General features: G+C 48.0%; 2 protein-coding genes and 12 non-coding genes across 14 annotated transcripts in view; 5 read left to right on the top strand and 9 right to left on the bottom strand.

Moving 5' to 3' along the window:
* LOC141972579 (uncharacterized) overlaps positions 1 to 25,469 on the top strand; it is a 710,276-nt gene that overhangs the window by 412,274 nt on the left and 272,533 nt on the right. The gene's annotated exons all lie outside the window — the stretch shown is intronic.
* Positions 6,587 to 6,659, bottom strand: TRNAK-CUU (transfer RNA lysine (anticodon CUU)). The gene has a single exon. It is a non-coding gene; the product is annotated as a tRNA-Lys (tRNA).
* On the bottom strand, positions 9,019 to 9,091 carry TRNAK-CUU (transfer RNA lysine (anticodon CUU)). The gene has a single exon. It is a non-coding gene; the product is annotated as a tRNA-Lys (tRNA).
* Positions 9,405 to 9,476, bottom strand: TRNAE-CUC (transfer RNA glutamic acid (anticodon CUC)). The gene has a single exon. It is a non-coding gene; the product is annotated as a tRNA-Glu (tRNA).
* Positions 11,240 to 11,312, bottom strand: TRNAV-AAC (transfer RNA valine (anticodon AAC)). The gene has a single exon. It is a non-coding gene; the product is annotated as a tRNA-Val (tRNA).
* TRNAV-CAC (transfer RNA valine (anticodon CAC)) lies at positions 12,524 to 12,596 on the bottom strand. Its single transcript has one exon. It is a non-coding gene; the product is annotated as a tRNA-Val (tRNA).
* Positions 13,688 to 13,759, bottom strand: TRNAE-UUC (transfer RNA glutamic acid (anticodon UUC)). Its single transcript has one exon. It is a non-coding gene; the product is annotated as a tRNA-Glu (tRNA).
* TRNAE-UUC (transfer RNA glutamic acid (anticodon UUC)) lies at positions 13,983 to 14,054 on the top strand. The gene has a single exon. It is a non-coding gene; the product is annotated as a tRNA-Glu (tRNA).
* On the bottom strand, positions 14,318 to 14,390 carry TRNAV-CAC (transfer RNA valine (anticodon CAC)). Its single transcript has one exon. It is a non-coding gene; the product is annotated as a tRNA-Val (tRNA).
* Positions 14,818 to 14,890, top strand: TRNAK-CUU (transfer RNA lysine (anticodon CUU)). The gene has a single exon. It is a non-coding gene; the product is annotated as a tRNA-Lys (tRNA).
* TRNAL-CAA (transfer RNA leucine (anticodon CAA)) lies at positions 15,187 to 15,295 on the top strand. Its single transcript has 2 exons — positions 15,187 to 15,224; positions 15,250 to 15,295. It is a non-coding gene; the product is annotated as a tRNA-Leu (tRNA).
* On the bottom strand, positions 15,610 to 23,873 carry LOC141972614 (E3 ubiquitin-protein ligase TRIM39-like). The gene is made up of 6 exons (XM_074930536.1): positions 23,297 to 23,873; positions 21,959 to 22,054; positions 21,042 to 21,272; positions 20,358 to 20,380; positions 19,551 to 19,666; positions 15,610 to 18,641 (listed from the first exon to the last, which is right to left on the bottom strand). Exons 1-6 carry the CDS (start codon positions 23,702 to 23,704, stop codon positions 18,127 to 18,129), a joined length of 1,389 nt encoding a protein of 462 aa, XP_074786637.1. The 5' UTR covers positions 23,705 to 23,873; the 3' UTR covers positions 15,610 to 18,126.
* Positions 15,683 to 15,755, top strand: TRNAV-CAC (transfer RNA valine (anticodon CAC)). Its single transcript has one exon. It is a non-coding gene; the product is annotated as a tRNA-Val (tRNA).
* On the bottom strand, positions 16,173 to 16,244 carry TRNAE-CUC (transfer RNA glutamic acid (anticodon CUC)). Its single transcript has one exon. It is a non-coding gene; the product is annotated as a tRNA-Glu (tRNA).

The following is a 25,469-nucleotide window of genomic DNA, read 5'->3' as shown; positions in this document are numbered from 1 at the left end:
ATCTGGCCACCAGCTCTGGGTCTCATAGTTTTTTGGCTGACCTGGTGCTAAAAGCAAGTTCTGAGTCCTGTGTTTAGCAGCTGCTCTAGGCTCTGATCCAGAGCTCTCGTTAAAGACCCGTTTCACCCTCAACGCTCAGATGACTTGGTTGAGGTCCAAGGGCTCAACCAGGGGCCCTAAAAAGCAACAGGAGAAAGGGAATACCCAAGGATGCAAAGTCTATATCAAGATCTGGGCTTGAGTTTCCCAAATCCATAAAGATTAAATTCTGGGTCGGGCTCTTGCATCTCAGAAAATATTTTTTTTTGTCTTCTGAGAACTTTGGAGGTCTCGCATTAAATGGGAACGATAATTAAAAAATGAGGATCTTCCTTGTCTGGGGTTTGTCTAGAAATATGGTTCCTCCACCTGAGCAACTCAACAAAACTCTTGTGGAGAAGAGAGATAAAACCGAGCGACGGTCATCGAGTTACTCGGGGGGGTGGTGGGGGGTCACATTACCACCACCGGAGAAGTGGAAGCACTTCTGGAGAGTGATTCATCTTCTCCTAACGAGGACTTGAAAACAGATCAAGTGATCTTATCCCTAAACGCTGGTTTCAAAGTCAAACCCAGTTGATCTGACACGTCCAAGTGGAGATTTTTCCCTCCGAGACGTTTGGAGCTAAAGGGAGACAAATCCCAAGCCCAGAGCTTGCGCGCGGGTGTTAGTAAAACTGGTCTTTGTGTCCTGCTGCCTGGTTTCTGATTGGTTGTTCATCCTGACACCTTCGCAGCCAGGGAGGAAAAAAAAAAACCAACACTGGGGAGGGGTTTCCATCCTACGCTGGAACCTCTTTTGTAACTTGAAAATTTTCCTGGCGTTTGCATTTTCTAACATCTGCCACAAAGGAGCACCAGGCTCCAGGCAGGCCTTGAGTTCTAATCCAGCCTTGCTCATTCGGGACTAAAAATGAGGTTTTTCGGGTCAGTTTCAAAACAATTCTGAGTTTGGAAAGGAACCCCTCGTCTTCTCCCAGGGAGATCAAATCTAAATGCCGGCGCTTGCCACGACCCACATTAATTTGCGATCGGAAATAACACAGGACAAACGACTCAGGCAAAGAGCAGAATATATATATATATATTTTAGATGTATTTTCTATATTTATATGTATATATTCACACAGAGACTCCATATATGGAGAGGTGCACATCCATGCACCCACATATGTGCAATTCTACCCATTTCTATGTTCACAGCCCCCGAGGGAAAAGGAATTTTTCACCATTTCCACCACTGGGCGTGTTTATTTACCTACCCCTTCTCATAAAAATCGATAAATATTTCTACACGCGTCCCCATGGAAGGGAAATTAATTCCTCTCCCACCTTCCAGTTTTTCTTGATCTGTGAATGAACACAGACTGTGTCACGCATAAATTATTCATCCTGTACATGCAGAGAGAAAGGAAGAGGTGGTGGCCTGGAGAAAAAAAAAACAACATACCCAGAGATGGAGAAAAAAAAAAAAAAAAGAGTGAGACACCCTGACAACTGGCAACCCAGAGGGAAAAAGCAGAAGAAGAACGAGATGGATGGAGGGAAAAAAAAAAAAAAAAAAAAAGGACAGACAAGCTCTGGACAGACAGACAAGCGCATCCCACCGCCCTACGCCCCCAGGTGACCCCCGCGTACCTCGGAGCGGAGCTGTAGGAAAGGGCCGTCCTCCCGAATCGCCCAACCTTTGGCACTGGGAAGGTGCTGGTGGGGCCCAGGTGGGGGGTGAACCTGGTGACCGGGGGGTCCCAGCGGGACGCAGCCCTCGGCAGACGCTCCACCGTGCTCTGACGAAGGAAACCAGCCCCAGCCCTGGATGCCTCTGACATTTCGGCGTCGCTCAAGCTCTTGCTCCTTCCCAGCTCTTGGTTGCCCCATTTGGTCCCTTCTGTCATCCCCCACCCCCCAACCCTCCGCCCTATCTCACTTATCATTCCTTCCCCTCCCCCATTGCATCTATCCTGGGCACCCACCGAGCTCCTTCCCTCCTTCTCCTCCTCCTCCTCCTCCTCCTCCTCCTCCTCCTCCTCCTCCGTGCCAAAGCTCTTCACCCTGCCCAGCGCCAGGATCACGTTTCCATCACCTCCCTCCACCTGTCCCCAAGCCCAGACCCTCTCCACAGGGTCTCTGCAGCTCTTTAACCCCCTCCAATGCCCCAGCTCTCCTTCTAGAGGCTCAGGAAGGAGGCGAAGGTTTTCATCCCCCCTCCAAAGCCATCCATCAATGATTCACCTCCCAGCTCATATTCGGGGCAGCGTCGTGCCAAGAAGGGCAGAAGCATCTCCTGCAGGACATCTCCCACCCGCCCCGCGTGGCTTGTCCTTAGGAGAGGCTGGGACACCCAAAACAACAGGGAGGAGGAGGAAGATAAAAGGAAAACTCCACCCTAACAACGTGGTTTCTTGCAGGGTGCCAAACCATCCCGGCGCTCGTCATCCTTTGGAGTTCTGTCCTAGCTTAGGGGAGTCCAAAGCCACCTGAGAATCCCTTCAGCCAGGAGTTTATCTGCAAAAAAAACCAAAAAAACAACCAAACCCCACAAACTTCTCAGGGGGGGGGCAATAATCAAAAGGAGAATCCCCCTCCCCTCCGCTGCAGGCAGGGGTTTTTTTTTTAATCCTCATTAAAAAAATTAACGATCTGTCATTTAGCTGAAGAACTTCTTGCAACACTGAGCTTCCCAGCTACAAACGCCTCAGACTAAATAAACCCTCTTTCCCCCTTTTTCCCCCTTCTCCTGCCGCAATAAGACAGAAAAAATGTATTTTCAGACTAAATAAACCCTCTTTCCCCCTTTTTCCCCCTTCTCCTGCCGCAATAAGACAGAAAAAATGTATTTTCAGACTAAATAAACCCTCTTTCCCCCTTTTTCCCCCTTTTCTGCTGGAATAAGACAGAAAAATGTATTTTCAGACTAAATAAACCCTCTTTCCCCCTTTTTCCCCCTTTTCTGCTGCAGTAAGTCAGAAAAATGTCTTTTCAGACTAAATAAACCCTCTTTCCCCCCTCTGCTGCTGGAATAAGTCAGAAAAATGTCTTGTTAGACTAAATAAACCCTCTTTCCCCCTTTTTCCCCTTTCTCCTGCTGCAGTAAGTCAGAAAAATGTCTTGTTAGACTAAATAAACCCTCTTTCCCCCTTTTTCCCCTTTCTCCTGCTGCAGTAAGACAGAAAAATGTCTTGTTAGACTAAATAAACCCTCTTTTTCCCCCTTTTCCTGCTGCAATAAGACAGAAAAATTCCCAAACACCCCTTTTCCTAGACCAGACCGTGACAACATCAGAATTTCCACCGCTACGTGTTTCCCACCGTTTACACTCCCGGTTTCTTCACCCACCGTAGATGTTTTGCCCTCAAAGATATGGGTGATGTTAAAAGAAAAAGCAGAATTATTTTAGAATAGTGCATTGTCTTCTCCCCTTCAGGGCTTTTGGGGCTGCAGGCCGCAACCACGGGTGTCCTGAGGGGATCGAGCTGTTCCTTCAGGTTTCGCCTGAAGCCAACGAGCAGGAGTTTGGTACCTCCTGAAGGACCGTTGTTGTCCACGCAAGATGAACGACTCAACTTCTGTTGACCAGTAAGGGAATTTTGGGTTAGCACCGGTCTCATCCTCTTCACCACGAGGGTGGTGAGGCCTTGGCACAGGAGAAGCTGTGGCTGCCCCCTCCCTGGAAGGGTTCAAGGTCAGGTTGGACCGGGCTTTGGGCAACCTGGGCCAGCGGAACGTGTCCCTGCCCATGGTAGGGTGTTGGACTAGACGAACCCAACCCAACCCAATCTATGTTTTTATGAAATAAATACCTAATATCTATTAGATATACATGTCTTTTATTTCTTTCGGCTTCCAGCAGCTCCCTGATTCTCTCCTTCGCAACCCTTGGTGAAAAACGCCCAGCAAAAAAAAAAAAAAAAGTTCCCAGCCTTGCACTGTAGAAAAAAAAAAACCAACAAACCAAAAAAACGGGATGCAAGCAAGGGAAAGCACCTTGGCTTGCCCTTGAGGTTTTTTAGTAGCGAGATTATGTTCAGGGCCACAAGCTGCTTCCAGACCACCAGGAATGCTGAGTCTGAAGAGCCGTTAACAGGCGCGTCCGTCTGGAGGAGGAAAACACTCACACGAGCCAAATTCAGCCGCCGGTTATAAGCCTGAAGATTTATTGCTAAAGCTGAAACGAAATCAAGCCAGACGCGTAGGGGAGCCCTGCAGAGCGGGCCCAACCATCCTAATTTAGGGCGAGAATTATTCAAGATGAAGGACTGAGCATGGAAACGGCCGGCCCGCATCATCAACGCCCCCATCCTGCCCCCTGCCGCGGGTTAGTCCGTGGGGTCATCGTCCCACTCCTCGTTGCAGAGGTCGGTCTCGCAGCAGGAGTAGCGGGATGTCAGGCGGGATTCTGCGTCCGACGCCCGTTCTCGGCCGCAGTTCATGGCCGAGGTGCAGCCTTGCTGGTAGTAAAGGGTCACCTTCCCTGCAGGGGTGGTGGGCAGGGAGGGATCGTGGTTAGAACAGGACTAAACTAATAAATAAATAAATAAATAAATAAATAAACAAATCAATCCAGCGGCCAACTCCCGGGTGAGAAATCAGCCCCTTAAACAGCGTGCCCCGACCATGTCACGCCTTGCTGAAGATCTAAGTGAGGCGTGTGGACACAGGGACAAAGCTCCCGTGGCCTCTTTGGGAGGCAGAGCCTCTCCTTTGTCCAAAAGGGACTTTTTTTTAACCATTCGTAGGGCGAGAGAAGGAATCTGGCCCCGTGCCTTTCACCCTGTCCCACATCGATCATCCCGCAACTCGATTTGCTTCTCCAAGGAGAAGGACAACCCCCGCCGAGCCGAAGGAAACTCATGGTTTTGATTCCTTCCCCCCCCCCCCCGCCTCAACCCACGACGTACCCAGGGAGGTTTTAATGATGGCACATTTCTCTCTCCGCTCACAAGTCGTTTCGTTGGCTCCGCGGAAACACCCAACAAAGGGGAGCTTGTACTTGCAGACTTTGCATTGAAGAGCCTCGACTGCAACGGACAGAGAAGAGAAAACGAACTCGGGGCTCTGTCCTGCAGAGCCACGCGGAGTTCGGCATCAAACACCCCTACGAGACGATTGGGGGGGTGACCCCAGAGGAGGTGTAGAGCCCGCCAGAGACGGGACCCAGCGTCACCTTCGTTAACAGACGTGGTAACGAGAGCCCTCCCCATTGGGGGAGAGGGAAGTGATGGTTGGAGACACTTGACGCGTCTCGGCAGAGCTTCGCTTGAGGTCTGACCTCAAGTGAACAACTCAAACTCCAGACACCCCCCCCCTCGAGAATAAATGTGGGTGCTGGGGCTGCTGGGATGGGGTTCAGCCCCAACAAGACCACAACAGCTCTCCGGGGTGGAGAAAGGGACAAATCCAGCCCAGGATCCTGCAGCTGAAGGTCCTGGCTCAGGGGCAGGGCGGAGGGGGTGTGTGTGCGTGCGTCTCTTTGGGTTTGATAAAAAACCGCGTGGAAAATAATTTTTATTCGGGCGACGATGAAAACAGCGGCGGCGATTTCTCCCGGCTGACTGTAGGTGACACCCAGCTCACACAACAGTCACCGAGAGCTTTGACGAGACGCGACCACCAGCAGATATTCCCCCACCCTTTATTAAATCCCGTTTAACCGCGACCCTCCACTTACCGACGCCGATGCACAAGACGAGGCTCAGCCCCACAAAAAGCAGCTTCATCTTGGGAGAAGGGACAGATCCTGACCTCCCAGCTGCACCTCGGCCCAGCACGGGGTTAACCTACGAATGAGAAGGGCTCAGGTCATTTATTAATCCCTGTAATGAGTTTCGTCAGTGCTCAGCCTCCTCGCAGGGGGAACAAAACCCGATCAGGCAGAAACTTTCCCAGGACAGATGTTTGTGATGTTCCCTTTCGGGGTAAAACGAGTAGAGAAACTTGAAGGCAATTTAGAATAGAGAATTTAGACAGTGAGAAACTTATTCGACAATCCTCCAGCACCTTAAAAAGCTGAAATACAGAAAATTCCACCTTCCTGCTCTGTTAATTTTCCCAGCCATGCTTTCAAGGTAGAAATATCCCGAGTGAATAAAGTGATATTATGAGAAAAAAAACCACAAAAAACCCACTTTATTTCCTAAGATGCTTCTACTTCACACTCTACAACACCCTGTTGTTCCCCTGGGGGGGTGGATTTACTCCTATTTATGACCCAGTTCCAACCTGTCGAGGTTTGCAGAGCTCAGAGACTGCAGAAAACAATAATAAATAATGTTGGGGCTTGAGGCAAGAGTGAGTGTGAATCTTTCTGCAGTGCTAGAGGTTGAAGGAGAATTTAAAAGGGAGTTAAAAAAAAAAAAAAAGATGGAAAGGGTGAGAAAGCTAAGAAGATCTTTCCTCCTTTGAGAGAAAGGGAAGGCCACTATAATTTCTATCTCCTTTCTTCCCCTTTGCCATCCCATCTCCCGCTGTTGGAGCTCTGTCCTGTGTGAAACCAGCTCAAAATTGTTTTTTTTTGGAGAGGAAGGGGGAAAAAAAATTAAAGAATAATCGCCCAACGTGGGGCTCGAACCCACGACCCTGAGATTAAGAGTCTCATGCTCTACCGACTGAGCTAGCCGGGCTGGCAAAATTAGGGTTTCTCCACTATTTTTTCTCGCTGAAAATATAAATTTGGCCGATTTAGCAAAACGCCCGATTTTACAGCAATAGGAGTAGTCAGGTAAGCGGGAGCTCCTCCCTGGGAGGATGTTTTTTTTTTTGGGAGGGAGGGATGGAGCCAGCAGACAGAAAATCCAGAAGTTAAAAAAAAAAAAAAACCCACAGAAAATTCCCGAAGCAAAACCCCATCGGGGGGTCCCTTACCAGCCTCCGCTTCCCCCTCCGAGGTCCCCGAGCACCCACCGGCCCCGCTGCTTTTATTCCTCCTCGGTGCTCGGCTTGACCCAGGACCTGAACGACCTCAGATATTGTTCGGTGGGAACAATGCGCTTGGCTCGCACCTGGGCAAACACGGCTCCTCACCGAGCCCCGACGTCGAGTCACTCCTTACGTGGGGGAGTCTACAAGCTCTCAGGGTCCTTTGTGCCGAGAAACCCCTTCAGCTCCCAACTTTGAAGTCAACCCAGGGTTAATTCTGCGGGAAAGACCCCAACGGGCTGATTTGATAGACCCGTGACTCGGCCTAAAACCTTCCTCTGCTTGTGAGGGCAGCACCGTCGCAAATTCCCCTTCTGTTTGAGTTTTCCCCCAAAAATATCACCAATAAGGATGTGCCTCACTCCCTTTTGGGGGTCCTGCCAAAAAGCAAACCCCTCCTCCCTTCTCTATCCCCCTCCTTGTTCAGCATCGTGTTTAATCACACTGATTTTTATTTTTTTTTCCCCCCCACTGTTTTGGTTTTTTTTGGTTTTTTTTTTTTTTTTTGTGGAGTAAAGACTAAAAAAAGCGAGGGCTGGGAAGCATTCACGTGATCCTGCAGCCCATTTCTCCTCAGCTTGCAAGCGGGACTTGAGTTTCAGCACTTCCTATTCTCTCCCTTCCTTGCCTGTATTTTTTTTTTGGGTTTGTTTTGTTTTGTTTCGTTTCGATTTTCTTATCCAGCCCATCCCTCAGCCGAGCTGCTCCACGCACGGGACCTGGAACAGCTAAAAGATGTTTTTCTCACCCCCCCCCTTCAAACCAAAGGGCTCCTACACACCAGGGTTGTTGGTTTCCTTTCAAACACCGGTGGGCCCAAAGCTACGTCAACCGCCCTGTTAATCCACCTGGAGCAAAACTTGTGCCCCGGCCTCGACGGGCCACGGGGAGCTGAAATCCAGGTGACAACCCCCCCTTGATTAATACAACTAGAAGGGCTCCGAGAACCAACACAACTCATGGCCTACACCTGCTTGAGAAATATGGCTCATGAGTGAGCGTGGAGGTTGGTGTCCACAGTCACTTTTTTTTTTTTTTTCTTTTTTTTTTTCCGGAGGGTTTAAGCTGCATGGTTATGGCCTAAAGTAAAGACCCGTTTAATTAGGACACGATTCTAAATCATAGCTTTCTCCTCCAAGTTATTTCCCAAGGCCTTTGTCTTCGCCTGGACCAACCCAACCCAACCCAACCCAACCCAACGTTCTTGTGCTGGCAGCACCGACACGGATGATACCCCCGTTTTCTCAAGCGTAAAGCCAAGCTCAACTCCTCCAGGCAACCAGAACCAAAGAACAAGCAGAGAAAGTTCCCAGAGGGTCGGATCCTTGAGTGAGTTCAACGCGCATCCCGGTCCAGATAACTCTGGGGAGGAGCTTGGTGTAATCCCAGCTCAAAGCTCGGCTTGTTTCCATCCCTGCTGTAAGATCCTCTGTTGCTGAGCGAAAGGCTTTGGTCTAAATCGAGAGGGATTCTCTCAATCTATGGCCTTAAATAAAAGAAAATAGGCTTGGTGTTGGTTTTTTTTTTTTCCTTGTTTTTTGGGTTTGGTGTTGGGTTTTTTTTGTTTGTTTTTTTTTTTTTCCCCTTGTGTTTAGAAGCATTGGGCTGTAAACTGAAAAATGTGGATTTCCTGGGACGTCTCAGACGCTTTAAGAGCAGCAGGGAAACACCCTGTTGTTCCCCTGGGGGGGTGGATTTACTCCTATTTATGACCCAGTTCCAACCTGTCGAGGTTTACAGAGCTCAGAGACTGCAGAAAACAATAATAAATAATGTTGGGGCTTGAGGCAAGAGTGAGTGTGAATCTTTCTGCAGTGCTAGAGGTTGAAGGAGAATTTAAAAGGGAGTAAAAAAAAAAACAAAAATAAAGATGGAAAGGGTGAGAAAGCTAAGAAGATCTTTCCTCCTTTGAGAGAAAGGGAAGGCCACTATAATTTCCATCTCCTTTCTTCCCCTTTGCCATCCCATCTCCCGCTGTTGGAGCTCTGTCCTGTGTGAAACCAGCTCAGAATTGGTTTTTTTTTTGGAGAGGGAGGGGGAAAAAAAAAAAAAAAAAAGAATAATCGCCCAACGTGGGGCTCGAACCCACGACCCTGAGATTAAGAGTCTCATGCTCTACCGACTGAGCTAGCCGGGCTCTGGCGAAAAAGGGGATGGTGCAGCTCCTGACCCCGGATCACGCGATGGGCGGGTGGGGAGGGGGGGGGGGGCGAGGAAAAGTTGATTCCAGGAAAGAAAAAAAAAAAATAATTCGGACAAAACCCCCAGATTTGGTTTTTTTTTTTTCCCACTGCGGCTGCTGGAGTGTCAAATCCCCTTTGGTCTGACCCCAGACAGACTTTGCACCCGGGATCGGGATGTGCTCCGCGTTGCGCGGCCGGTTCCACGAAATTGAAAAATAAAATTTAAAATAAAATTATTTAAAAAAATAAATTTAAAAATTCAATATTTTCCCTGACCGGGAATCGAACCCGGGCCGCGGCGGTGAGAGCGCCGAATCCTAACCACTAGACCACCAGGGAGCTCTAAAATTTGCCTTTTTTCCCCCAAATACAACGTCAGGAAAAGGTTTGGGTCGTTCTCGATGCGCAGAGGGGGGGTCTCAGCCTATTTTCCTCCTCCTCCTCCTCCTCCTCCTTTCAGCAACTCCGCGGTAAAAATCCTCCCACCGCCTTGGGTTTATCTTCTGCCACCATCCAGCGTCGAGCCCTTCGCGGCGGCTTCTCCAGCACCTGCGACTCCAAAAAATGACCCCAGAAAAGTTTTTTCAGCCATTAAATATTTTTATTTATTTATTTTTTTTCCCTCCCCAACTCATCCTGGGGACACCCTGTCCCCAAAACACTCGGAGTTTGTGTTTGGTCCCATCAGGACTGGAAGGTCCTTCCCAACGTTCATCGCGGCGCGTTCAACCGGGAGGGGGAAAAACACCCCAGAAATCACAAATTTCTCCGTTTCTTGAGTGGGGTATAAGGGGGAAAAAAAAAAAAAAAAAAGCAGATTTACTGACATTTTAGTAGCTCTATAAAAAAATCAGTCTGGTCCTTGGGATTGAGGAGAACGTGAGATCATTTACCGAGGGTTTTTTTTTTTTTTTTTGACATTTTTCCCCCATTTGAAGAGTTTGGTCATTACACGGGCCTCTTTCTCTTTTTCCTCTTTCTCCTTCTCTCCTCTCTTTCTCAGATCTCCTAATTTTACAGAAAAATCTCATTTTCAGAAGAGATTCGCTTCAGCTCCTAACGTGCCGCACCACAGGGAACGTCCTATCGGCACAAACCCGCGAGCGGAATGGAAATAATTCTGGAGGGGGATGAAAACAGCGCAGCGGGAAAAGCGCCAGGTTCTTTACATCTGAATTTCTTGAAGAATGGAAAAACGAAGAGCGATAATTAACGAAAGCCCCACGATGTAGGTCAGCGGAGATGGAGCAAGGAGGGAAAAGCCCAGATTTAACGGCGGCGGGTCGTGCTTCAGGGAGTTAATTGAATGTACGGCCTGAGATTTTTGGCCGCTCTTCTAGGTCATGTCCCAAGAACAAACGATTCCATCCAGAAGCAGGAATGCGTGACTGCAAAGTCTCCCCCTCCCTCCACCCAGTCTTCTTGTTTTCAGCTCGTTCGTGGGATGAAGGAATGTAAAATGTGTTGGGGAGGAGGGGAGGCAACCAACTCATTGCTTGGGTTTGAACGCAGCAAAAATGATTTCTTCGGGTAAAACATCCAGGAATGGGGCTGAGCCGTGAGACAAAGATGGAAAGAAATTTAACCCGAGCGAGAGAGAGGCTGGATGGGAGAAGAAAGATGCAAGAGGAAGAGCTGAGAAATATTTAAGTCAAAGAAATAGCAGCGTCCCAGGGATAAAATCAACGTCATGCAGCGACAGCACCATCGTGCAGCGGGAAAACTCTACCCCCTCGGCATCGATCCCCCCAATTCTGGAGAATTCCCACCCTGGGCTCTCTTTTTTGATGCTCCCCTGAGTGAGGGCAGCAGGGAAGTTGCTGATGGAAAAAATATGAGGGGTTGTAAATGGAAATTATTTCTCTTTATCCATGTGGAAAAAAAAAATTAAATAAAAAATTATGGATGCGAAAGTTGAAAGAAGAGTCATCCCAACCCTTTGGCCATGTCAGAACTTGAAAGCAGCATAAAACAACCATTGAATTAAATCTCCGAGAGCACACGCGTGTCCTGTATAGGGTGGGAAAGGGTAGAGGAGGGAGGAAAAAAACCCCACACACCCACAATCCTAAAAAAAAAAAGAAAAAAAGAAGAAAAAAAGGTGTTTCTGCCTGGTTTCGAACCAGGGACCTTTCGCGTGTTAGGCGAACGTGATAACCACTACACTACAGAAACCCGCGGGGGCCCCTCCCGGGGCTCATATTTTGGGTATTTCTGAGCAAAAATCCGGTCACGGAATTTTTCCCATTCTTAGAGACACTCCCCACATCTTTTTGTCATTTTTTTCCCTCTTCTTCTGACTCTTTTTTTTTTTTTTTTTTTTCCCCCCCACGTCTTCGGAAACCAACAACCACAAAGAATTATCGCTCCCCCCTTGGCCAACACACATCCACGTCTTCAAAAACCAACAACCACAAAGAATTATCCCTCCCCCCTTGGCCAACACCCATCCACGTCTTCAAAAACCAACAACCACAAAGAATTATCCCTCCCCCCTTGGCCAACACACATCCACGTCTTCAAAAACCAACAACCACAAAGAATTATCGCTCCCCCCTTGGCCAACATTCATCCACGTCTTCAAAAACCAACAACCACAAAGAATTATCGCTCCCCCCTTGGCCAACACCCAACCACGTCTTCAAAAACCAACAACCACAAAGAATTATCGCTCCCCCCTTGGCCAACACTCATCCACGTCTTCAAAAACCAACAACCACAAAGAATTATCGCTCCCCCCTTGGCCAACACTCATCCACGTCTTCAAAAACCAACAACCACAAAGAATTATCTCTCCCCCCTTGGCCAACACACATCCACGTCTTCAAAAACCAACAACCACAAAGAATTATCGCTCCCCCCTTGGCCAACACACATCCACGTCTTCAAAAACCAACAACCACAAAGAATTATCGCTCCCCCCTTGGCCAACACCCATCCACGTCTTCAAAAACCAACAACCACAAAGAATTATCGCTCCCCCCTTGGCCAACACTCATCCACGTCTTCAAAAACCAACAACCACAAAGAATTATCACTCCCCCCTTGGACAACACCCATCTGTGGTGTCTTCAAGATGGGCTCAAAGCCCCAAGGGAAACCCAACACCGGCTCCTTTGGATGGACAGATGGAATTCCACCGTTCCGACTGCTTTTTGTGGCAGTTAAAAAACCAAAAATAAATAAACAAACATCATGAAGGCGCCTTCGCCAAAAATACCCCAAACAAGGGTTGGGGACTTCAATCCCGCCTTTGCACGCGGCATGGCCAAGGTGCCTTCTCCACTTGGCCAAAGCAAAAGGATATTTGGGTGTCACCACGTTCTCATGGAATGACCCAGCTCCTTCAAGAGCTGGAAAATGAGGGAAAATTCATCAAAATTTGATGTTTCTGCCCGGTTTCGAACCGGGGACCTTTCGCGTGTGAGGCGAACGTGATAACCACTACACTACAGAAACGGGGTGAATTCAGGGTTTTTTTGCACCGTACATGAAATATATTGACCTTTCCCTCACCAGCTGCTCCCAAAGACCTCAAACCCTTCTGGGTAACTCATCCCTCTCCCATGTTACTCTCCCCCAGCTCAGATTCCCCAAAACCACGTGTTTTTGCCCCATTTTTCTCTACCTGTTTCCAGCTTGAGGATCATCACCCCAAAACACGGAGCCGCCCCCCACCACCCACAAGGCCTTTGCCTCCCACAAAAGTTCCTCGGCTCAAAACCAGGCGGAAAAAAGTCCTATTTTTCTGGAAAACACCCAAAAAACCAAAAAACTAACAAACTGAGCCACTCGCTTCCGCGGGCCCATCCGGAGAAAAACACGTTTGTGCCCCAATCCCTGAATTTGGTGTTGAGTTGGGTTCCTCCATCATAAACCCCAAGAGACAGAAAAGGGGAAAGTTCTTTTGTTGAGTATTAATGTTTTGTTTTGTTTTTTATTTTTTGCAAAAATTAAAGAATTCACCCATATATTTAAAGTTACGTGTATACGCGGGCGCGGCGACGTAAAAAATGAATTTTTTTTTTCACACGGGGAATGGGCCTTTTTGATTTCCACCTCGTCCCGTTCTGGGTTTGGAAACGATGTTTTGCTGAAGGGCTTCAAGGAGGGAAAAATTCACGAGATGCTTTAAAAAAAACAAATTTAAAGAAAAAAAAAGAAAAAAGAGTGTTTCCGCCTGGTTTCGAATCAGGGACTTTCCGCGTGTCAGGCGAACGTGATAACTGCTACACTACAGAAACGCGATGTGGGGGGGTAGGGGGGACCCCCCAGATCCGGGTTTCCACCCCCCACCTTCCGTGAGCTCCTTTTCTGCCGAAATTTCCCTCAAAATTTGTCGGTAGGTTCAGAAAATGACCATTTCTTGCAGCCACCCACGCTGGGGGCGATGAGGAGGATGATGGTTTATTCGAGGTGTGGCCCAAAACCCCCCTGGGGGACTCACAAAGAGGAAAAATTGCGGTTTTTTAAAAATAATTCGCTGTTTTCTACACTCCGGAAAAATAATTCCTTGTGTAAAATAGTTTTTGCTCGATTTTAGAGAAATTTTCCCTGACCGGGAATCGAACCCGGGCCACGGCGGTGAAAGCGCCGGATCCTAGCCACTAGACCACCAGGGAGAGCTGTTTTTATATAAAATAAATATTTTTAATTAATTCAGCGATTTTTCAAAATTATTAATTTTTTTAAAAAATAATTTTGCCTTTTGGTTGATTCTCCTGGCGAAGCAGAGCAGCTTCAGTCGGGGTAATGGGAGGCGCCGATGTAAAATTTGGGTAAAATTTGAGGTTAAAAAAAATAAATTTTGGGGTAATTTGGGTAAAATTGGGGTGAAAAATCAGTTCCCTGGTGGTCTAGTGGCTAGGATTCGGCGCTTTCACCGCCGCGGCCCGGGTTCGATTCCCGGTCAGGGAAAAGCAACATAAAATTTTTCTGAAATTAAAAAATTTATAAATTTCTTCCCGTCTCTTCAGGATTTTTGCCTTTTTTTTAAAAAAAAAAAAATAAATAAAATAATGCACAGCTCCACACCCGCAGTCGAGTTGCTTGGGGCTCAGAGAAACCCTGTTTTGCAACTGAATTTTTTTGGGGGGAAAAGCGCTGCCTTTGGGGGGAAAATTGAGATGCATAATGCAAAAAAAAAAAAAAAAAAAGTAAAAAAAAAAAATTTTTTGGGCTGTTTCTGCCCGGTTTCGAACCGGGGACCTTTCGCGTGTGAGGCGAACCTGATAACCACTACACTACAGAAACGCGTCGCGATGTTTTTTGGGGCTCCCCCAAACCCCTTTTTTTGGTCCCAAAAAGGGACCAAAAAAACCTCGTGGAAAAAAAAAAATTCAAAATAATTTTTTTTTTTTTTTTCCACGGAATTAACACGGATTCCGCCTCCCTGCTACTTGCCGCCAAGCGCGAAACGTTTCGTAGCGTTTTCAATTCAAGCCCCAAAATGGCAAAAATCGGCAAAAAAAAATGGCAAAAATCGGCAAAAATGGCAAAAATTTGCAAAAATTCCAAAATGTCTTTTTTTTTTTTTCTTTTCTTTTAAACCTTTTTTTTTTTTAATTTTTTTTTTTTTAAATCTTTACCGGGATGTTTCACCTCACTCCCAGCGCTGCTAAAGAAGCTGAAACCCTCCGAATTCGGCACCAAAATGGGGACAAAAAGGCGTTTTTTAGCAGCCCGGCTAGCTCAGTCGGTAGAGCATGAGACTCTTAATCTCAGGGTCGTGGGTTCGAGCCCCACGTTGGGCGTTTGTTTCCATTTTAATTTTTTTTTTTTTAATTTTTTTAAAACATTTTAATTTTTTTTAATGTTGTTTTTTTTTTAAATTTTTTAAAACTTTTTAATTTTTTTTTAATTTTTTTTTTTTCCCCCGACAAAACTGAAAATAATTCCTAATTTTCCAGCGCTCCTCCCAGGTCCATCATCACCGTTTTTTTGTTGTTTTTTTTAAAAAAAAAACAGCAAACAAAACAAAAACTAAAAAAGAAAAAAAATTAAATTTTTTAGCATCGCTATAATCCCTTTTCTGACCCAAATCCCTCACGTCAGGATGGCCGAGTGGTCTAAGGCGCCAGACTCAAGGCTCCGCCTTCCCCTCGCTTGGGTATTCTGGTCTCCGTGTGGAGGCGTGGGTTCAAATCCCACTCCTGACAGGTCTCATTTTGGGCTAATTTCCATAAAAATCATCATTTTCTCCTTCCGCGCTTCCCCCTGAGGCCGAACCCATCCCAGCGCGCTGCGATTTCACCGCAGAAATGAACTCGAATTAGTGTTTTGTCCCAGAGAAGAGCGCGGAAATTCTCCTTTCGCTTTTTTTTTTTTAAATTTTTAATTTTTTTTTTTTTTAACCAAATTCAGGCTTTTTTTTTTTTTTTTTTTTTAAATAAAATAAATCTGGAGGAGCCCTTGAAGGAGGCGAGTTGGGGGGGTTCGGAGGTGGAGCTGGGCAGGGTGCGGGCAGGGTGCGGGCAGGGTGCGGGCAGGGTGCGGGGCAGGGTGCGGGCAGGGTGCGGGCAGGGTGCGGGCAAGGTGCGGGCAGCGTTTCTGTAGTGTAGTGGTTATCACGTTCGCCTCACACGCGAAAGGTCCCCGGTTCGAAACCGGGCAGAAACACTGAATTTTCCTTTTTTTTCCCTTTATTTTGGGGAGCTGGTCATTTATTTTATTTTCTTTTTTTTCTATTATTCCTTTTTTTTTTTTTTCTGTCCCCCCGAAAATATTCCCTTTTCCAGTTTCTCTCAGATTTTTTGCACGCTTTGCATTACTTCTCGCTGCTACCCGCATCAAATAAAATTCCTAAATGATAAATAACCCCCATTTAAAAAAAATAAAAAAAACAAACAAACAAACAAACAAAAAAAACCACCCATCTCTAAATCAAAGAGATGCGGTTGGGCTGCGTCAGGTTGCACGCGTGAGGAAGAACACGAGGAGGCAGGAGATGCTTCTAAGGGGGCGTTTTGTTATAATATGGAAAAAAAAAAAAAAAAATTAAAAAGGAATTTGGGAGGGGGGGAAAAAAAAAAGATATTCCCTGACCGGGAATCGAACCCGGGCCGCGGCGGTGAGAGCGCCGAATCCTAACCACTAGACCACCAGGGAGGCTGTACACAACTCGTTACACAAGTGCTTGATCACAAATAAACCGATTATTGATTTTTTTTTAACTTTTTTTCATTTATTTTCACTTTTTTTGCCCGGTCCTCAAGGCCCCCTCCACCTCAGCCCTTCCCCCGGGGCAAGAACAGTCGTCCCAGCAGTTTACCCCTCGCAGAATCGCAGCGGTTTTCCCCCGATTTACCCCCATCCAGGGTATTTTTTTTGAGGAAAAACAAGCAAAACCCGCCCCTCGCTCCGCCTCGCGCGCCATTTATTATCAGGAACCGGTTTTGCTCCTCCTGGACGCGCTCTCCCCGGGGGGCGCGACGAGAACGCTTGGGGTGTGAATTTTGCGTGTGCGAAGCTGGTCTCGCCATAAAAAAAAAAATAAAAAATTAAATATTTAATCGTGGGGCGTCGCAGCAGCTTCCGACGCGGAGTTTTTTGGTATGTGCTTGGGTGCGCGGGAGCCGGCGAGACTTTTTTCGATCACCCGCCGCTGCTTGGGGCCAAGTTTTGAAGGAAATTTTGAAGGAAATCTTGGGCCTGGTGGAATATTCTCGTTTTAAAGTTGCCGTTTTTCCATTCCTCGGAAAATTTCTGAAGCAGGTGAATGAAGAAAGGCGTTTAGGAGCCCAGGCGACCTTCGGGAACTGGTTGTTCCCATGTTCTTTTAGATTTGTGCGATTTTTTTTTTTTAATTATTCATTGCAGAAATAAGAAAGAATTAACCTGTCCTTGGCAAAAACTCCGTGCTCTGAGGCTAAATCTTTAGTTCACTCCATTTGATTTAGCTCACCACCTCATATTCATTAAAATTTCAATTTTTAAAGAAAACGGTGACAAAAAGTACCAAGGTTGCCACGTTGGCTTAATCGTTTTTTAATAAAATTAAAAAGCCACGGGAATGAAAGTTGCCTGGGTGTTTACGCTGCGCAAAGATAACACTCCCCCAAAAAACCAGAAGTTCCGTTTAATTTTCCAACCGTTGCCATCTAGACTCATTTTATACGCCGGAAAGTCTCTGGGGCAGGTTTCCGTGGTTTCGATTTGGCAGCGGAGGCAAACGAAGCTTTTTTCAAGCCAAGTCTGCCTTGGGAAGGATTTATTGCTCTTGGGTTTAAGCGCCTACAGGAGACGTGTCTCCGCGCCGTCTGCTCAACCTGGGCTCCCTCTAATCAGAGAATTAAATCCTCCTCCGCGCGCTTGCGGAGCCGTTTCTAGATAAAATTAATTATTTTCCATCGGGACCCGTGGCCTGGGTGGCTGCGTTCGGAGTCCTTGCGACATCCGCACGTCGCTGAGCCCCGATCCCACGCAGGGATGCGGGTGCTTTGGGGTATTTAAACTCCCCTTTCCGCGCCAGATCAGGCCTTGCCCATCTCGCCCCTGGGTTGGATTATTGCCGACACGTAAAACTTGAAGCCACCACCAAGTTTTCCATCACCCCGTCTACGCTCAGCCGCGCGGTGAGACCACAAAAAAAAAAAAAAAAAAAAAAAAAAGGGTCCAGCATACAGCAGGGATGTGTTGAAGGGGGGAAACTGGGAAACTGGGGACCGACTCGGCAGGTGTTGGGCTCAGCTCTCAGCTCTGTCCCTCTCCCCCTCCGGAGAGGGTTTTGGGAGGATTCACCAGGGCAGCGTCGCCGGGAGAGCGGCCCAATGACAGAGCAATGCGAGTTTTTTTTTGAGGGGGAGCAGAGCAGCCCCTCTTCTGTACAAGCTCTGAACCAACCGATGCTTCTTGTTGACATAAACGACGGAGAAAGGGGAAATTTTCACCCCTTCGTGCTCCCAGAAGCCCCCTACGGGGTGATGAACCCCCCGCGGTCTCCCCAGACGCCGAGTGAGACTCGAGTGGATGCTGTCCCATGGGGGGGGGGTCAGGGGGAGAGGGTGAACTGGCACCCCCTCCCCAGGCAGAGCAGGGGGAGGATTTTCTCCCCAGCAAAGGATGTCGGGGGGTAGGTGAAGATCGGGGCCTCGTTTTTGGAGTCAAAAAACGCCACTCGCCCCTCCTCGTAGTCCAGGTAAATCCCAATGACCTTGGGGGCAGCCAGCAGGGAGATGGGGATGGTGGGAGAGGTCAGAGCCTGGCACTGGCTCCCGCACTGCCCCACCGCCCAGATCCCCACCTTGGGGTTGACGCTGATCCGTCCCTTCCTCCTCACCGACTCCTTGGCCACGCCAACGGCCCAGGCTTCCCCATCGCCCACCTCCACCTCCCAGTAATGCCTCCCCTCGCGGAAACCCTCGCGGCCCAAGACGCAGCGGGACGAGTCGAAGCGCTTGGGGTTGTCGGGCACGGGCTGGCGAGTGTCCTCCCATCGCACGCGCTTGCCATCCTCGGACAGGACGAGCCGGGGGTGAGCCGTCTCTGGATCCAGCGTCAAACTTACTGGGGAGGAGCAAGGGGAGAGAGAAAATGAGCGTCTCAGGCACGTGGGGGGCAAAAAAAAAGAGAAAATGAGCGTCTCAGGCATGTGGGGGGCAAAAAAAAAGAGAAAATTAGCATCTAGGCACATGGGGGGGAGAAAAAAGAAAAAAATGAGCATCTCAGGCGCATGGGGGGAGAAATAAAGATAAAATTAGCATCTCAGGCACATGGGGGGAGAAAAAAAAGACAAAATGAGAGTCTCAGGCACGTGGGGGGGAGAAAAAAAGAGAAAATGAGAGTCTCAGGCACATGGTGGGGAGAAAAAAGAAAAAATTAGCATCTCAGACACATGGTGGGGAGAAAAAAAGAAAAAATTAGCATCTCAGACACATGGGGGGGAGAAAAAAAGAAAAAAAATAGCATCTCAGGCGCATGGGGGGGAGAAAAAAGAAAAAAATTAGCATCTCAGGCACATGGGGGGAGAAAAAAGAAAAAAATTAGCATCTCAGGCACATGGGGGGAGAAAAAAAGAGAAAATGAGCATCTCAGGCACGTGGGGGGGAGAAAAAAAAGATAAAATGAGCATCAGGTGTCCCGTGTCTTCCCTTTTTTGAATTCCCACCTGGAAATATTTGCAATTTTCACCTTCGGCCTCGCTCAGAGAGGGAATTTCCGAAGGTGTTGTTGACCCGACGCTTCCCCAAGCTGTGCCGGGAGGAAAAATTCACCCTCTCTCACGTAATCAACCAGACTAATTGCTTCTTGCTCGGCCGATACGGCTCCAGCTCTGCAGCTGGGAGCGTCTCTCCACGGCATTTCGCCAGGATTTCTCCGGTGGACGCCGAGAAACTCCTTCCGTAGATCTTGCTGCGGGCAGATCGGGGCCCCAAACCACCCCCCCCCCCATCTCCTCGCTGGTTTTCTCTGTACCTTGATATTTCATCAGCATCTCTTTGAGGACAAGATTTTTCTGAGGAGGACCGGTGGGTTTTTCTTCCGGCTCAGGCGATGTCTCGGTTGGCTTCTGGGCACCATCTTTCTCAAGCCTGGAAAGAAGGAAGACATTTCCAGCCATACTCCCCTCACTCTTCACTGTCATTATGCACCGAGCGATTTTTCCACTGGGATTTCTTATAATAAATATTAATAGGACGAGAGCGATGGTCTTGGGGCACTCAATGAGCTCCCAGAGAAGGGTTTGCTGACCCAGAGAACGCATCGATTTGGTCCCCAAACAATGAAGAGCCTCTGGGTGGTAAAAGGCCAATCACAACCAACAGCGCTCGGCATCGAGGGAAATGCAGGCAATAAAAAAAAAAAAAAAAGCCTTTCCTTGCCCATTTTTGCCTTTCCAGGAACCCACCTTCTCGATCCGTGTCCAGAGAGGACACCAAGAGGTCTGTTAGAGGGGTGGAAGTTCTCTTCCACCCGGAGGAATTCCTTAGTGTTGAAACATCCACCAATGTTTAGCTGTTGGCTCGTTATTTTTGACGGGCTCACCACAAAGCTCAGCCCTCCAGGAATGGGTAGTTCTGGATGGATTGTAGAGGAGGAGCTGGAGGTACCTTCGTCCCATCTTTCCCTGGTCTTCAGCGTCCTACTTGGACTTTTTGCGAGGTCTTAGTTGTCCCCTACACCTCTACACAGTCCCCAGGGGCCGTAAGTGCCACCGGGGTTTTGGAGTCACCACCGTAGAGTTAAACACCATAAACATCACCAAAAAAAGGAGCCACAAACCTGCTCAAGATGTCTCTGCTGTCCTACAAGGGAAAGATGAGAGAGGGAGCATTAGGTCGGAGCAAAATTAAGCCTGAGAGTAAACAACAAGTAGCTACCGCTGGGCTGTGGGGCGACCTCGGGCTACTCGAGGCTTTGCTCTGTCTAAATTACGGGTCTAAAATGGGTCCCTCAACGCTGCTCTGCCCACACAGGGTTTGCAACTCTGCCGGGGGGGGGTTAGGTGAGGTCACGGCGACGTCATTTAACGAGCAACTCGTCGTCGTGACCCGCCATCACCCACCGCCTTCCGTGTCTTCCAAGGACGGGTGTTGTAAGCGCCCACGCTTCAGCGCGTTTGAATGTTTTAAATCAGGAGTTAACCGGAGCCTGGGGGTGGGTCGGGTGATGGGTTTGGTCACCTAAAGACAAGGTGAGGGCAAGTTGTTTCTCCGCCGCGCGTAGGAAGAAACTTGGATGCAAACACGTACAAACCAGGTGGGTGAATCCATGTAAACAGACCGTGCTTGATTTAAAATATTCAAGCTGGGCCTGAAGAAAAACATATTTTTTTTCTTAAAAAAAACCCCAAACCAAACAAAACAAAACAAAAACCAACCAACCAGCCGTTTGAAAAATGCATTTTAAAATTGATTTGACTCCTCGACGGGTGCCAACGGTCTCCGGAGGGACCTGAGGTCTCACCTGCAGGAATTCAGACGCTGGCTGCTGACACTTCTCCTCCAGCTCGTGGATCTTCTCGCCGATGGAGGAAATCTCCTCCGAGAGCTTGTTGACGGTCTCCTCCTGTCTCCTCAGGATCTCCCGGTCCAGCTTTGCCAGCCGGTCCAAGAGGAGACGTTCCTGCCTCTCCACGAGCTGGTGCAGCTCCTTGACTTCAGACACAACCTTCTGCCTCTCCGTTTCCACTCGTTCCTGCAACGAGAAGCGACGCACGCGAGGGAGAGGCAGGGCTGGGGCCAGAAATAGTGGAGAAAACGTTACGACTTGTAACGCAATAAATTCCAGCGCCCGTTGCAGAGCAGAGGAATAATTAAGATTTTTTTTTTTTTTTTTTTTTTCCTGACGTTGCCGTCAGAAGCCATTTCCCACGGACTCTAACCTTTGTACCCGAAACGCTCCAGACCTTTGAACAACAAGGGAAGATACGAAATAAAACCATAAAACAGAATAGTCAGCATAAAGAGGTCAGGGAAAGGGAAAACAAGGGGAAAAAAAAAAAAAAAAAGCAATCGGGTGATTTCCATTTTCTGTCCGTATTAATAAGGGGAACGTGGAAACGTGTCCCACACGCGAGCAACCCGAGGAAGAAAAAGATCAGCAATAACACAACAAAATCCAACACAGCCTCCCAGTTTAACAAAATCCAGCACAGCTCTCTCCGAGGAGCAGGAGACACGGGGAAAATGGGAGTTTTTTAATCCAGCCTGGGCACGGGCTGTCACCCCACCCAGACTTTACCCCCGTGAGTGCACAAGGGACGATGGAATCGTGATCTTTGGCCGTGGCGCATCTTGTGTCTCCACATCCATCCCCACGGCCAGAGGGAAAAACGAAAGGAAAAGGAGGAAGCCCTCACCACCCCGGGGACAGACACTTACGAGGAAATCCCGGCTTTTCCCTTCCTCGGCCATTTTCAGCCCCAGAAGTTTTTCTCTCCTGTCCTTCAGGACCTTCACGTGAGCCTGGAATTTCTCCTGAGTGGAGAAGAAACGTCTTGTTGGTGCATTTTCTTCCTTTAGCAGGTCCATCCCTCTACCCTCATCCCACCTACCCAGGTTTATCTCGTATAAAGTCAGATTATACACCGCTTAATTAATGATAATCTGGCTCTGGGAATTAATAAACCCTGATTTCTGAGAGAGCAGGGCAGCCAGGACAGGCCGTTTCCTCCAACAACCAGGGTGAAATTCATGGAACAGATGGGAAAAGACTCGGGCAAAGGATGAAATTCATGGAACGTGTCGGAAAAGACTCGGGCAACGGGTGAAATTCATGGAACAGGTCGGAAAAGACTCAAGAAAAGGGTGAAATTCATGGAACAGGTCAGAAAATACTCAGGCAAACAGTGAAATTCATGGAACAGGTCGGAAAAGACTCGGGCAACAGGTGAAATTCATGGAACAGATGGGAAAATGCTCAAACAAAGGGTGAAATTCATGGAACAGGTCGGAAAAGACTCGGGCAAAGGACTAAATCGGCAGGAAAGGAGCTTTAAATGATGGGTGGCATCTGCCGGGGTTCAGCCTGTGCTTAGTCCCGGCCCAAAGATTAAAAGCTTGGGCTGTTTGCTCCGTTCAGCTGCCGAGGAATGTGCTTTGGGTCCCAACCTCAAAGCCTGGCTGGGACATCCAAGGCAGTTTATGGCGGGGAGACGACCCCCTCCATCACCCCTGTGTGACGAGATCGGGACGGGGGCTCTCTGCGACGAGAGAAATATTTTTTTCTTCCCGCCTCCAGCGAAATCAGGTTTCACAACAACCACCACGGCCACGTGTGGTGAAACTGGTGCCCGGAGCTTTGACGCGCTGGAAAAACCCAACCCGGCCTCGCACACCGGCACCGTGAGGCGAGATTCTGTCCTCGACGTTTCCGGGCAGCGTCTCCTGCACCCCAAAAGTCCGAGGGGGTGTAGGTGGACCCTGCTTTGAGCAGGAGTTGGGGTTAGATGGGCTCCTGGGCTCCTTCCCAGTACGATTTATGCGTAACGGTGCGGAAATGAGACCCTTCAGGACACTTGGGGTGACCAGAAACGGGGTCCACGGAGCAGTGGGGAGGGTGACGGCGATTCCAGCGCTCACGCCACGCCGCAGAAAACAGATTGCAAGGGATGGAAATCCAGATGTTTTGCGAGCCCAGAGGGCAACTCCCCGCCCCGACATCCCCCACCCCCTACCCCCCCTTCCCATCCCCACACTCCGCTCACCGACACCTCCCACCTTGTGCTCCTCCGCAGCCTCCTCGACGGGGACCGCGGCGTGGAGCCGGTGAGCCTGGGACTCCCTGCAGACCAAGCAGATGGGAGTCTGATCGTCCTCGCAGAAAAGTTTCAGAGCTTCGCGGTGTTTCTGGCACAGCCTCTCCCCTCCTGGCCCTCCTTTGGCCGCCTGCAAGCTCAGCCTCTTGGCTATCTCGATGATTTTTGCCAGCTCCCGGTTGGGTCTCAGGTTTCTCCGCGGGGCCGTCTCTTTGCACCGAGGGCAGGAAAAATTCTCCTGGGCTTCCTCCCAGCAGCGGGTGATGCACGCCCGGCAGAAGTTGTGGCCGCAGTGGATGGAGACGGGGTCTTGGAAGAAGCCCAAGCAGATGGAGCAGGAGGCTTCGTCGCGGAAACTTTCGGCAGCCATGGTCTTGGCGACGAGGATGACGGGGCAGCTTTCGTTTTCCTCTCCGGGTTGGTCTTGCCCGTTGGCTGTTCCCCTTCCTGCAGGTGCCTCCGGCCCTGAGGGAGGTGAAAGCGAGCGCCGGAGGAGTTTCGCTGCTGAGATACACCAGGTTTTCTCCAGCGGAGGGGAAGGGAGACACCGCCACCCCCACCACCCCTCCCCTTTCCCCAGAGAGCTCGGGGGGGGGGGGGGGTTGAAAAGAAATTCAACAACAACAAAAAAAATTTTTTCATCAGTTCCTGGCTTGTTAGAGACCCACCTGCAACTTCTACATCATCCCCCTGCCCAAAAATCCACACCCAGGCGAACTGAGGCTCAAGCCTCCCCACGGGGTCCGGCCCCCAGAATTTATTCCTTATTATTTACGCTCTTTTAATTTATTAATTGAATAAAAATCCGGCAAGCTCCCTGCCGCAGCTGAGGCTCCTTTCTTCAAGCCAAACCACCGAGACACATCGTTTGCTGCTCGTTATTTTTTAACTCTTTATTTTTTAACTCTTTCTTATTTAACTCTTTATTATCGTTTGCTGCTCGTTATTATTTAACTCTTCATTATTTAATTCTTTATTATCGTTTGCTGCTCATTATTAAACTTTATTATTTAACTCTATTATTTAACTCTTATTTAACTCTATTATTTAACTCTTATTTAACTCTATTATTTAACTCTTTTATTTAACTATTATCATTTGCTGCTCTTTATTTTTTAACTCTTTATTATTTAACTCTATTATTTCACTCTTTATTATTTAACTCTTCATTATCATTTGCCGCTCTTTATTTTTAAACTTTATTATTTAACTCTATTATTTAACTCTTTATTATTTAACCCTTTATTATCGTTTGCTGCTCATTATTATTTCGCTCTATTATTTAACTCTTATCATTTGCTGCTCGTTATTATTTAACTCTTTATTATCATTTGCTGCTCTTTATTTTTTAACTATTATTTAACTCTTTATTATCATTTGCTGCTCTTTATTTTTTAACTATTATTTAGCTCTTTATTATCATTTGCTGCTCTTTATTTTTTAACTATTATTTAGCTCTTTATTATCGTTTGCTGCTCGCTATTATTTAACTCTTTATTATCGTTTGCTCCTCGTTATTATTTCACTCTTTAGTATTTCACTATTATTTAACTCTTTATTATCGTTTGCTCCTCGTTATTATTTCACTCTTTAGTATTTCACTCTTTATTATTTAACTCTTTATTATCATTTGCTGCTCTTTATTTTTTAACTATTATTTAGCTCTTTATTATCGTTTGCTGCTCGCTATTATTTAACACACCCAAGCGCCGCCGTCACCAGCCTCCTCGTTTCCGCGCGCCTACGTGCAGGTGTAAATCATTTTACTGTCGCTTTCAATTCTCCTTTTAAACCGGATGCCGCTTCTTTCACGGCTCAGGGCTGAGCCTGGAGTCCCGCAGCAGCCGATTACCACGCGTCCTCTTATCTTTAATTTTTCCATTTCTTCCAAGCGCCTGCAATTAAGGGAAGGAGACGGATTTTCTTCCACCTTGTAAATGAAATGACTCCGCGACCGGCCGTACCCCTCGCTCAACCCGCTCAGAAACGGGGTCTCCCACGCCCAAGATCCCACCGTCCGTCAGCCCTCAGCCACTGCCCTTTTTTTATTTGTTTTTTGAGGAAAAAAAAAAATTGTTATTTCAAGGGACGTCCTTGCAGCAGTGGAAATCTCCCCTCCCACGGCTGCTTTTCGA

The sequence above is a fragment of the Athene noctua genome, chromosome 34 (genome assembly GCF_965140245.1).
Source record: "Athene noctua chromosome 34, bAthNoc1.hap1.1, whole genome shotgun sequence".
In the NCBI taxonomy this organism is placed as follows: Eukaryota; Metazoa; Chordata; class Aves; order Strigiformes; family Strigidae; genus Athene; species Athene noctua.
Note: the sequence above shows the minus strand (reverse complement) of the source record. Positions and strands in the feature narration are given on the sequence as shown.